The sequence below is a fragment of the Anabrus simplex genome, chromosome 1 (assembly GCF_040414725.1).
Source record: "Anabrus simplex isolate iqAnaSimp1 chromosome 1, ASM4041472v1, whole genome shotgun sequence".
In the NCBI taxonomy this organism is placed as follows: domain Eukaryota; kingdom Metazoa; phylum Arthropoda; class Insecta; order Orthoptera; family Tettigoniidae; genus Anabrus; species Anabrus simplex.
The window spans coordinates 285924314-285937463 of NC_090265.1; the positions used below are offsets into that span (position 1 = coordinate 285924314).

The 13150-nt window shown below is 39.1% G+C and overlaps 1 protein-coding gene across 1 annotated transcript in view; it reads right to left on the reverse strand.

Moving 5' to 3' along the window:
- The window catches only part of Patr-1 (Protein associated with topo II related - 1), a 490596-nt gene that overhangs the window by 235802 nt on the left and 241644 nt on the right, over window positions 1-13150 (reverse strand). Inside the window, exon 8 of the mRNA XM_067159788.2 lies at window positions 8556-8837. Coding sequence (XP_067015889.2) covers window positions 8556-8837 — 282 coding nt within the window. The remainder of the gene's footprint in view (window positions 1-8555; window positions 8838-13150) is intronic.

Consider the following 13150-nt stretch of genomic DNA (forward strand, 5'->3'; position numbering starts at 1 on the left):
CTTTACAGGAGTGCCTCCAACCACCTACGTGCCCCCACAGAGCGGTGACATGGCGCATTGTCCTGTTGAAACATGGCATCCCTATCAGTGTACTCTAGGGCCAGAAAGGGATGCAGATGGTCTGAAAGAATGTCCACATAACATGCACCTGTCAGCGTTCCCTGCAGCGGGACAATGGGACCTAATTGTGACTATGAGAATGCGCCCAGACCAGAACTGAGTCACCTCCCACCTGGACAGAACCTTGTTGAGACACAGGATCCATAGCTTCATGGAGAATATGCCCCCATTTTAATGCCCAGGTAGGAACTGATAGGTCAGGTTATGAAGGCATTATTGGTCCATATGGATTTGGTAATAGAAATGAGGAGGGTGAACTTCTGCTTGATCTATGTACACGAAACCAACTTCTGGTGAAGAACTCGTGGTTTCAGAAACGGGATAGCCACAAGATAACGAGATACAGTTGGGACGGTCAGTATAGATCAGTGATAGACCTTATCACAGATAGGTCAAGTGGAGAAAAGGTGCATGATGTAAAAGTGATACCTAGTGAGAGCCTTGATAGTGACCATAGACTCCTCATTGCAGACCTAAAAGTCACCAAACCTATTATTAAAGTAGACAAGAAGAAAAAACCACGAATTAAAGACTGGAAATTGAAAGATGTGGAAGTCAAACAGCAGTTTCAAGAGGAAATCAGAGCTAAAATACCAATAACAGACACAAAGAAAGGTAATGAAGAATGGAATGATTTTAAGGAAAGTCTGGTTGGTAGTGCAGATAAAATATGTGGAAGAACAAGCAGAAGAGTGAGAGAGAAAAGAACATCTTGGTGGAATGATAAAGTGAAAGAAGCCATAATGAAAAGGAATAAAGCCAAAAAACTTCTTGATGTGGCTAAGTCTGACAGAAGAATCAACAGTGACCAAATAGACAACAATAAATTGGAAGAGATAGCAAAGAAATATAGATACAGAAAGTTGGAAGTCAAGAGAATTGTACGGGAAGAAAAAGAGAAAAGTTGGAAAGAATTTACAACTAAACTGGAAGAAGACAGTAAAGGGAATATGAAAATGATATATGGAATATTTAAAAGTAAAAGATCAGATAAAGAAGCAATTACAGCCCTGGAGACAGCAGATGGGAATATAGTTCGCAATATGAAAGATATCACGGATACAATGGGGCAGTATTTTGACAAGCTCCTAAATGGCCCTAAAGAGATCTCTGTTGAGGATGTAGGACAGAAAACAATAGAGGAAGATATCCCAATTACATGGACAGAAGTAGAGCAAGCTCTCCAAAGGATGAGAAGTGGTAAGTCAGCAGGAGCTGATGAAATTACAGCTGACATGATTAAAGCTGCTGGTCCACCAGGAATACAGTGGCTGTATAGAGTTCTCAGAACAATATGGAAGGATAATGAAATACCTGAAGATTGGACAAAAGGGGTGATAGTTCCTATCTTTAAGAAAGGGAGTAGAAGGAAAAGTGAAAATTACAGAGGCATTACCCTCCTATCACACGGCCTTAAAATTATAGAGAAGATCATTGAAGCCAGAGTAAGGGATATACTAGAGCCTATCTTAGAAGAGGAACAACATGGTTTTAGGACTGGAAGAAGCACAACAGATCTGATATTTGCTTTGAGGATGTTGGCAGAGAAACACTGGGAAAGAGGAAAAGACCTAATTATTGTGTTTATGGACCTTGAAAAGGCGTATGATAATGTTCCTAGATCAACTATTTGGAAAAGTCTTAGAAAACTTGGTGTACCGGAGTACCTTATTAGGAAGATCCAAATGCTATATAGTAATTGTAAAAGCTGTGTCAGAATTGGAGATGGTCACTCTGAATGGTTCAATACAACCAAAGGAGTACAACAGGGAAGTGCCTTGTCACCACTTCTATTCATAGCAGTTATGGATACCATTTTAAAGGAACTAAAAGGAAAAGGTAATAAATATCTTCAGGCTCTGGTGTTTGCAGACGATGTGGCAATATGAGATGAAACAGAGGAGGGAGTGCAAAATAATCTGAATGCATGGTGTAAGAAGTTTGATGACTATGGAATGAAATTGAACCCATCAAAAACAGTAGCTTAAAAATCAGCAGACATTATACAGAATGCAACATAAAAATACAGGACCACCAAGTTGAAGTAGTACACCAATTCAGTTATTTAGGAAGCGTAATCGCTAGTAATAACAGAGCTGAGAGAGAAATAACAAACAGAGTAACCAAAGGCTCTAACTTTTACAGCATCGTTAGACACATACTATGGGATCAGAAAGTCCCACAAAGAACAAAAATGACCCTGTACAAGTCATATTTCATTCCTATCCTTACATATTCTCTGGAAACCTGCACACTAACATCAAAGGATTATAGTAGGATTCAAGCCGGTGAAATGAAATTTCTTAGAACTGCCCTCCAAAAGACCCGACTTGATCATGTGAAAAATGATCAGATCCGATCTAACCTAGGTCTAAATGAATCGATGGAGGAAAGACTTAGGTCATCTAGACTTAAATGGTTTGGGCATGTTAAACGAATGAATAGCACAAGGTTACCATGTGCTTATTTGGAAAAGAGAATAACAGGTAGAAGACCAGCTGGAAGACCAAGAAGATGGATGGACCAACTGAGGGAAGACGTGGAGAGAAGAGGATGGAATTGGGAATCTGTCTTGGACAACGAAATGTTTTTGAATAGGCAACTTTGGAAGACGCTCGTTTTCAAACACCCTACCCGGCTCACTGGAAGGGCAAACCGATGATGATGAGCTCTAGACGACTGGAACCGGGATTCTTCAGACTATACCACACACCGCCACTGTTCCATGGTCTATTGCCAATGTTCGCAGGCCTACACACATTGCTGAGCTCTATGTCGAGGTGTCAGCAAAAGGACATGAGTTGGTCGTCGGCTGGTGAAGCCTATGCAGTGCAGTTGCCTCTTTACTGTCCTGGTAGAAATGGGTTCCTGACTCCCAACAATGAACTGGACAGTGATCTGACTCACAGTAGCGTGCTGAGCCACCAATATGGTTCTGAAGAGGCAATGTGATATCCGTTCATTAAATACCTGTAGTCTTCCCGTGCAAAGGTTTACGTGGATGGTAAGATTCTCTCTACGATATTGAAGAACCACCCTCGACACTGTTGACCTCGGAAACCTGAATTCGCATGTAATCTCAGCAATGCCACAGTCTAATATATACAGTCGCGAAGCTCTAATAAGAGGAAGGTTCATCCACTTGACAGCTGGAGTGACACCGATCATGGTAGAGCACTGGCCTTCTTAGCCCAACTTGGCAGGTGTCGGATGTCGGTCGGTCACTTGCTTTCTTGGCCTACGCTGCGTGAACCGTCAACGATAGACCCCAAGTGTAAGCATATGAATTGTAGAGCATAGAAACCTCTACAAAAAAGCCGGCGATGGTATATACCTATTTCAAACCGGCTGCCCTCTAGAAGCGATTTTATGTTATAATCCGCGGTAAAGAAAAATAACTACTTAAGATTCAATAAATATCTCGATATTATCCTCGAACTCCTCATCGAAATAAATTGTTAGACCTCCTCCACTATTTCATAAGGATTACAATAACCTTGTCCGGACATTATTTGCATGAATGGTTCAGAAGTTATAACCATTTTAGACTGTAGTGGTAATTTGTTCCCTGTTGTCTGCTAGCAAGTTGCCTCTACCTCGCCACTTGGAGCGCTGTAGTCGCCTCGGATGAAAAATATCATCAGAACTTCGCAACTGTTATATTAGACTGTGGCAATGCTATGACCCATGTGCTGAGCGACGACGTTCAAAGTCGGTTAACTCGTAATATGTTGCCATCTTCAGGACACTGCTCAACTATGCCACAGCTAGCTGCAACACTCAGGGGTTGTCATACATGGCATGTTTTATAATGGGACACACCTTCCTGTGACTTTTGGCCACTCAGTGTACATACAGTGCAGTGCTGAGACAGTTTCAGTATAACAATGACTTTCAGAGAGAGAGCAGACCCTCGAAAGTACCACATGCAGTATCTGGTGAAACAACAGGAGCTATTAAACCCAATTGGACCACAGCCCACAAGCCCAAAAAATTTATTTTATAATTGGTAGAATCAAAAGGTAGATTCCATAAAGCTTTCGAAAAGAATATAATGAATAAATTAATTATAAAATCACCCCTCCTCATACTCGAAGGAAAATTATAGCTGAGGTCAAATGTAAGAAGCAAATTGACTATGTCATCCTCTACATGGCCACCATTCTCCAAATCGCTGGCTGACCAAAAATTTTTCCAAGGATCCCAAGAAACTGATTGTCTCAGTATGCACAGGGATGAACTTAATTTCTCAGACAAAAAATTTAGTGAAGCACTAGCTCCTGGAGGAGATCTTCCTTACACCATCTGGAGAAACTGCAACAGACTTAGAATTGGCATTTCGAAGTGCAGGTGCAAGACAAACCCTCAAAAATGGAGGTGGTCCTTCCAGAAGTAAGTTGTACCTAGTGACATTGAAGAAACATCTGGGACCAACCCCATCTTCTGATCTGCAGGAGACTCAGCAAATGTTGCACCAATCAGGATCACTTGGAGGTAAATGAAAATGCTGTTTCAATAACTGATATTTGGAAATACTGTACTGCATCTGACCTGGACTATGAAAGCAAGTATTTATAAAAGAAGTTCGAGGCAACCTCTTAAGTTTAAGCTACAGCAGTGCTGGTAGATGTTTCAGATGAAGTAAATGATCTTTTCTGTCACTACTCGTATGACCATGAGTATGCTCGTACGGTCAGGAGATTATTTGAGAAAGTCCCAGGTACTGAAGTTCAAAGTCACAAAGTAATGCATTAATAAATTTTGTACCACAGGAAGTGCTCACAATAAGAAGTGACAAAGGCGACGTACAATACTCGCAAGAAAATCATGACAATGTGCACTATGTGGAAAATTCCTCTGGAAAAATATTTCTTACAGCTCTGTATAAAGGGCTACAAAGTTACAGTAGAAGTCCGCTATAGCAAGTACGGTATATAACGAGAAATCCGTTATAGCGACGACTTTTTTCTATCCCTTTAACATTTCTATATTAAACTGTGTATCGTTCTTCGGTTACAGCGAGAACCCTATCACTGGCGCATCCGTTATTACGAGCGATTAAGCGTGCGCGATTTTTTCCGTTACCAATATTTATACACCCCAGTGATGATATTGCATGCGATAGATTACCTTCGGCATCGTTTCCTCGCTATGTGCACTAGCGATTTATCTCGTCCACATTCAAAGGCGATGTCGGAGTTGATTAGTAATACCCGCCGACAGCTGTTCCGTAAAGAAAATTTGAAATGAAAGAGAACATATTTTCGTTATAAATGTGTAAATAACGTGTCCGATAACGGTTGTTAACTCGTTAAAAATTAAGGCTGACTAAACTACCGCTTAATTTTGAGGCTAAATACTGCAATTAAGTAAGAATGGGATGAACCTCAAGATATGACAGAGTGCTACTGGCTTTACGTCGCACCGACCGAGATAGCTCTTATGGCAATGATGGGATAGGAAAGGCCAAGGAGTTGATTTCAGAGGTTAGTTTATATTTTGTCGCGTCTGGTTAAATTACGGAAAGGCTATTATGAAAATTTATAGCGAGAAAGTTATAGTTTCTCTACTGGCGCTTGAAGTGTGTTTTCATTATACGTATAGTACGGTTAAGTTAGGACATGTGACGCTGTTTGAATAAGAAAACTGAAACGTTTGCAACAAAATGCGATCGATCATCTTCGGTACGGTATAGTTTTCTCACTTTGTGCATTTGCGAGCTCTCTCGTTGAAATTCAAAGGCGATGTTGGAGTTGATTAGTAACACCCATCGACTGCTGTTCTCTAAAGAAAATTCGAAATGAAAGAGGATAACACGTTTTCGTAATAAATGTGCAAATAGCAGTTGGTAACTCGTTAAAAATACTGAAGTAAACGATATCTTCGTTTTAATGTAATATACGGAAATTAAGTAAGAATGTGATACACCTCAAGATATGGCAGAGTACATCACTGATTTCAGAGGATATCTAATATCTTCTCGCGTCTAGTTACGGCTATTTACATGTAAATTTTTCGCGTGGAGGTTTTTTCTCAACATGTGTTTCAAATATGTTTTCATGATAGGCTACATATAAGGTTAGGTTAGGTAACGCTGTTTGAGGAAGAAAGCTGAGGTGTTTGCTACAGAAATCTCTGGAGTGATACCGTATTTTTCCGAATCCGAGACTTTATTTCTCAGAATCTCATGCGAAAACTCAAGGGTTGTTGCATTCGCGGCTTAATAGTAAGTTAATTGATACCACTGGCAACCACGCTGTTTCTTTTCACACGCGCACAGAACTCTTTGACAATAAACGACCGCCTCTTTACAACACATCGCTAGCCACGACAACCGGTTGTGAAGTGCCTGTGTGTTTCTCAAATCTCCAGAATGGCATCAAACCATGCGACCCTTAGAATTTTTAGAAAAGCCATGGCTACTCAGTGGCAGAGTCATAACGCGTCTATTGTACTTGACACTTAGTAAAATTAAGTTTTATAGACAACAGGAATATTTTCGTGATGGATAGTCGTATTGTAAAGATACATGAAAAAGGTATTGCCGGCAAATTTTCAACAGGTTCTAGTCGATATTATGATGCCAATTTTAAGTTGATGTTTATTAAACACTCGAAAATGTAAAATAATTGTGCAGCCGCAAGAAAATACGGCATAGGCCTAACTAAAGCCAGTATTTGGTGTTAGCGTGAAGGCAAAGAACTAAAAAAGTGCGTACCGTACAAAAAATGCATTCAGTGGTCCGCAACAAGGACGCTTTAAAGAAGTCGAAGATGAAATAGTGAGGTATGTGCACGAAAAACGTAAGGGCCATACCGTGGCGCAATAAACTCATTCGTTGACTTTCAACGTTCGCGATTAGGCCTATACATCGCTAGCTGCTAAATTTGGCCGAACCCGACACGCGAGAAGTGCGTGTAGTGGTAGCCGGTTATATCTGACGCTGCGTAAAAATAACAGTTTTATAGACAGCAAGAATAATTTCCTGATGGATCGTTGTATTGTAGAGACGCATGGAATAGGTATTGCCAGAAAATTTTCAACGAGTTCTTTTCGGTATTATGATGCCAATGTTAAGTTAATGGTCCTTAAACCCGTGAAAATATAGAATAATTGTGCAGCCACAAAAAAAAAAAAAAGGAATACGGCGTGACGAAAGTCAATGTCCGGCGTCTAAAAATAGTCTAAAAATACGTAGGCCTAATGTACAACAAGGCATCCATATGATTTTACAAACTTCTTTTTGAGCCTGATTAAAATTTTTTGAAGGGATAAGTGGGGTTCATCTTGGATTCGGAGAAATATGGTACTATATTTTTTTTAGAATGAAATTAAACACACACTTTCACGTGGTATCGGATTACGAAAAATAACAAACAAGTAAGCCGTGTGTGGAAATCATCTGCGTAAACACAAGTTTTGAACAAAATGATTGCCGTTTCATACCGATTTTAATGTGCATGAAGTGTTTTCAGACTTTTATACAAAAATCGGATATAACGACAATCCGTTATAGCGAGTAAATTTTTCGCTATTATGAATTCTCGCTATAACGGACTTCTACTGTACTTGGGATAAAGACCTATGAAAGTTATCTTAAACAAAATGATCTCTTATGCAGTATTAAAGTTTATGAATGAATTAATTTTTATTCAAGTGCATGACTACGAAATTAATCCTTATTTAACTCTGTTTCCAGATGATGCTTGGTTAACCTAAAATGGATATGTTAATTCACAAACCTGTTGACAAGACCTGATCTACTCTATGGTGAACCCCTTTCTGATCAGAAAATAGGAGAGCAGTGCAAACTTAATAGTGGCAGAGTAATAAACACAGAGATAATTTATGAGGGGAACAATTAATAGTGCAGAACATTTTACATTTCAATTTTCCTTAATTAACTGACGGAATATAATTTCACGACTTCTCAGCAGCAATCTCTGAGGGCTCAGACAGCAAATGATTCCTTGAAGGCAAACCAAAAAATTTTTAACAGCAGTTATCAGCAACAAGTGGCCATCGTCCTATATTTATTATCTCTGGAGAACAATAAAAGATTAAGTTTACAAGACTTTACATGAACTGAAAGATATCTGCCAACAAAGCAAATTAATTTCTTGAAAAGAATCAAGGTAATGGATAATTTAAAACTGTTACTCAAGTGTCACTGCCACTGAATCTTATGCAATGAGGGCCATGAGTAAAGGTTTATCAGCTAGAACAGTCCTCCAGCCACCCAGTCATGGAGAAACTGTGCAAAACAAGACAGGCCTCCACAGAGAACCAGCACACAAATGAAATGCTTTCTCCATTCTGACCAAACAGCTATCTCATGATTTTCATTTTTATTTGTCCTAAATTGTGTTATTCTAAAGTCAAAACTGTATGCTTCTACTTTAACATAAAAATATTAATGCAATTATTTTCTTTACCGTGTAATAATAGTCGTCTACATGTGGTTTGTCTGTACTGAGCTGCAACAGTTGAATGTTCAGTAGCCATTGCTTCTCTCGTGATGTCATCAGACCAGCATATTCGTCATAATCACCTGATCCATTATACATGCCACGATGATGATGATGGTGGTGATAAGCACCGCGGTGCAAATGAGACTGGAAGTTGTTTCCGCTGCGCATGTTGTTCATGTGGGGACCTAATGGACGGTCAGGTCGAATGGAAAATGGATTTTGTACTCCATGTCGATGTTCCACATGCTGTAACAACGTGACAAGAAAATGAACCAGGAATATACAGAATATTGAATGCAATGAAAGTATATAAGAACCATTATCACCAAAGTGAAAAAACACAGAATAAAAATTCCTGAAAATAATACTTCACCTGCGTTCACCATTTGTAAATAGCAGTTTGTCAAGCAAATACACTGCCTGACAGAAAAACTGAAGCACCCAGAAGAAACGGTCAGATGTCAATGTAGCTTCAAAACAAACACACCATCGCCAGGTATGTAAACGATCATAGAGTTGTGATTCCCTGTGAAAGGTAAAATGGCCACCAGAGTGCATTAGTGGTTGTTACCAGGCACGGTAGGGTATATAAGGGGCATGAACAGAGTCGGATGTTGAGAGATCACTGTGAATTACATGGAGATGCCGCGCAGTAGTTTGTGTAACGATCACTCACCTATTTTCGGCTACCGTCATCTGGAACTCCATCTATGTTCATATACTCGCCGATACTTCATTCATCTAACCGGCCTTGGACTTTCTCTGCTGCCTCGCCGTGCATCCGTCCTGGTGAACTGCTGACTACACACCGAGTCTCCTCTGGGTTACGTCATCCGCTACGTCAGTGTCCGATATTTCTCGACGTTTTGTGTACTTTTTTCCGGAACTTTCTGCAGCGGTATAAAGGCTTCCCCCACATACTCGGTCTTCAGTCCAGCACTGATTCCGAGTGTGGTTGGAGGGTCGTCTGAGGACTTCCCAGTATTTGCTGGGAAGCTCCACTTCTTTTATTTGCTGTATTGGGTGAGCAACAGAGTATTTATTTTATAATTACCACTATTATTCTTCTCCTATGGATTTTGGAGTTATCTTCATTGCTGTGGCCGGTTTTCTTTTAAGCCTGATATGAGTGATATTTTTCCTTAACAAATGAACATCGAGTAATATGCAATTTCAAGAGTTGGTGAGTGATTGAACTTCTGGCCTGGACGGTACAACTTATCACATAAAACTGTTCCTGCATATGGCAATGTTTATACTCAGGCGACTCCCATTATTGTGATCCCCGTCCTTGGTCCTTCCCGTCCCTTTCTTCTCCCTTTGTTTACCTTTTTGGAAATCTGTGTCCATATTCTCCGAGGCTTATAGGTTACCATGTTCATTTGATTAGTCACATATTATAACTTGTAAATGGTCTAGGGATTCTATTCTAATGTACGTCATTCACGATGAGTGTTTTCTTTTGTGTGTCAGGTTACAAAATTTTGAGTTGTAAAATTTAAAATTGATTTCCTTTGTAGAAACAATATACTGTTTTGATTAACCTTTTTTCTTCTTATTATTACATCCACTAACCTCCAGTTGGTCCCAGCTCTTTTCTCCTTGAACGTCTTGTCAAAGAACCTTAATCAGCCAATACGTTGTTGCTATAAATAGTCACATTTGAGACAGCGCTATCAACTTCTGACAAAGTTTGAAAGGGGCCTCATTGAGGGTCTCAATTTGGCCGGCTGGTTGAACCGTGAAATATCCAGATTTGTGTGGCATTCAGATGTGATAGTAGCCCGATGACGGACTGCATGGGAACCTGAGGCCAGGCATACTCATCGTCAAGGTTCTGGTCGACCACATCTGACCACCACAAGGGAAGATTGCTGTATTGTGAACCAAGCACATCGTAACCGCATCATATTTGCACCTACAATCGGAGAACAAGCTATGAACTCCCTGTAGCATTCTGTGTCATCCCGCACCATTGGTCAGAGACTAACAGCAGCCAGAATAGGACATTGCAGTCCCACGCTTAGGCTGCGGCTAACACACAACACAAATGGTTACATTTGTAGTGGTGCTACGACCAGGAAGCATGGACTGCTAATGAATGACGTCACATTGTGTTTAGAGATGAACCATGGTTCTGCACTAAGCCGGAAGACCGTTGTCACATCACATGCCCGCGCAACACATTACGTTTAATTTTGTTTCCTCCTCCGCTTCTGGGTGCTTCCATTTATTTATTTTTTGTCAAGCAGTGTATTGTGCCCATTGCATTTTCTGGCACGTTATAAAATGGCGTCAAAGTAGGTGTATAGCCCACGCAAGACGGAATTATGTAAAACGAACTATGATTCAAAAGTTCACAGGGGGGCCAAAATCGGAGAAGGAGAGCATAATCACGAAGGCCGTGTAAGAAAAGAACACTGAAATGTCAAGTAGATTGTTTAAAAGAAACGAGATAAAGTTATTATATTATTACACAACTAAATTGCCGTGAGACTGGATGCTCACCGAAGACATTAGCTGTGTATAATCAGAAATAAATTAGCCAGATTCAAGTAAAGGATACTAGAAATACTTGTCAGAGGAAGATACAGCATAATATTATATATTCAGCTCAAAAGAAAACTGAATTGCAGCTTAAAATAAGATTTAAATTAAATAAGCGAGGCAAGTAGTCAGACAAGGACCATCACGTCGAAGGCTATTGAAATTAGAGATCAGCAGATAAAAAGAAGTCAGGAATCTTATCAAGAAGACAGAATTAAGAGATTCAAGAGCATCAGAGAACGGAATTATCTGAAATCCATACAAAAATTAAGACTGAATAAATACTGGAAATACACTGATCTCAGTCTTAAATGTTTTGAAAGTAGTCAGCTCAATAAGCAAGCATATAAGAAGAGCATTGACAAAATATTTTTGACTACTGGAGGCGTTGATATGAACTTTTACATATCAGGATTTTATTCTGTTGAACTTAACGCAAGAAAGAAGAATATGAATATGTGTTGCTAAATCCGCACTGGACCGACCTGCAGATGAGTATGTCACCGCCCAACCTGATGAAGGAGTGGACACCAGCTGATCCATGGGTTCCAGTCGGCCAAGAACAGCAGACGGCTACAAAATCGTTGTAAGTCACAGAATGACAAGTTAAGTTTACTAAATTATAGTTCTTAATTAAGTTAGGATGTAGTAATCTCATGAAATTGTTAGTTATTGTGGTGTATTTAAGATGTCAAGTGATTCAGTGAAGTGCAATTTCTGAATTGAACTTACAAGGTTAAGTTATATTAGAATCGATATTTCTCAAAGAAGTGACTGTATATATATTGAGTGTAATATGACAGCTATAGAATTTATGATTATTTGCGAGAATGAGTATAGATTTAACATAGCAAAATGAAAGCATATGTGAGTGATGGATTTCTTAAATGGGTTAGGAATCCGAACATACTTATTGGTCATCGTAATATGATATGGAAAGGATATGTAGATAATATGAGCTATTTCTTGTCGATGTTGAACGTGAAGAAGTATCACAGTATACTAGATGGTTAAATGTTATTCTGAGAGATGAATGTGATCCAGTGAAGCGAACTGAGATACAATGAAGTTTAATATGCCAAGGGAAATATTTTTAAAGAGAAAAGGTTGTGATAATTTAGGAAAATGGTTACGTTAAGAAGTTTTAATGAATCAAGTTGAATGATATGTAGGATGTAATGATGAATGAGAAGGCGTTGAAATGAACTGATACGGAAGTAGTTGCAGAGGTGTCGTAATGATGGATGCTGAATGTGAATATTTAATTTCTAGGTCATGTACATGAAGCAAATGCATTGATAGAGTTCTCATCGAGGGAATATGTAAGGTAGGCATGGCTAACCCAAACACATATGTCAAGGCAAATAATTCTTGCTACATCTAAAATAAGGCTGTGTTGTTAGGAAATACCCATATTAAATATTTTATAGAGGTTGTGCACAGGTTAATAGGTGATATGCATATGTTGCTGTGATGAATAGTATTGACATCTGAGATAAATGAGCTATCGTATTGAGTTGAAGGGAGTCACTTAATTTTTCAAGGCAAATGGCATTTCATTTCAGATTTAAATCTGGAATATAAGATCGAAGCTGTAATTAAGAACTAGGATAGTTAGAAATGAGATTTAGATTTTTATTTCAGAAAAATATACGATGATTTTCAAGTGATTAAATATAGTACGATTAGGATGGTACGTGCCAAGATTATGAATGGCAGTAGGTGTTAGAAAGCTTAGCACGTCATTCGATGGTAATATACTGATGCAGCAATGACAGATAAACAATTTTGAGTTCCTGATACAAAGTTAAAGATTCAAATACGAAAAGTATGTGTAATTTTTAGGAGTGATGTTAATGATTTTTAAATTAATTCTTGTCTGAACATGTGATGATCTAAGAGTAGTTGTAAACGTCAAATAATGATTGCAAATATGAAGTTAGCTCATGTCAAGCTTGAAAATGAACATTCTTAACCAGTGCTGTTGTACATAAAATCGACGGATGATATTT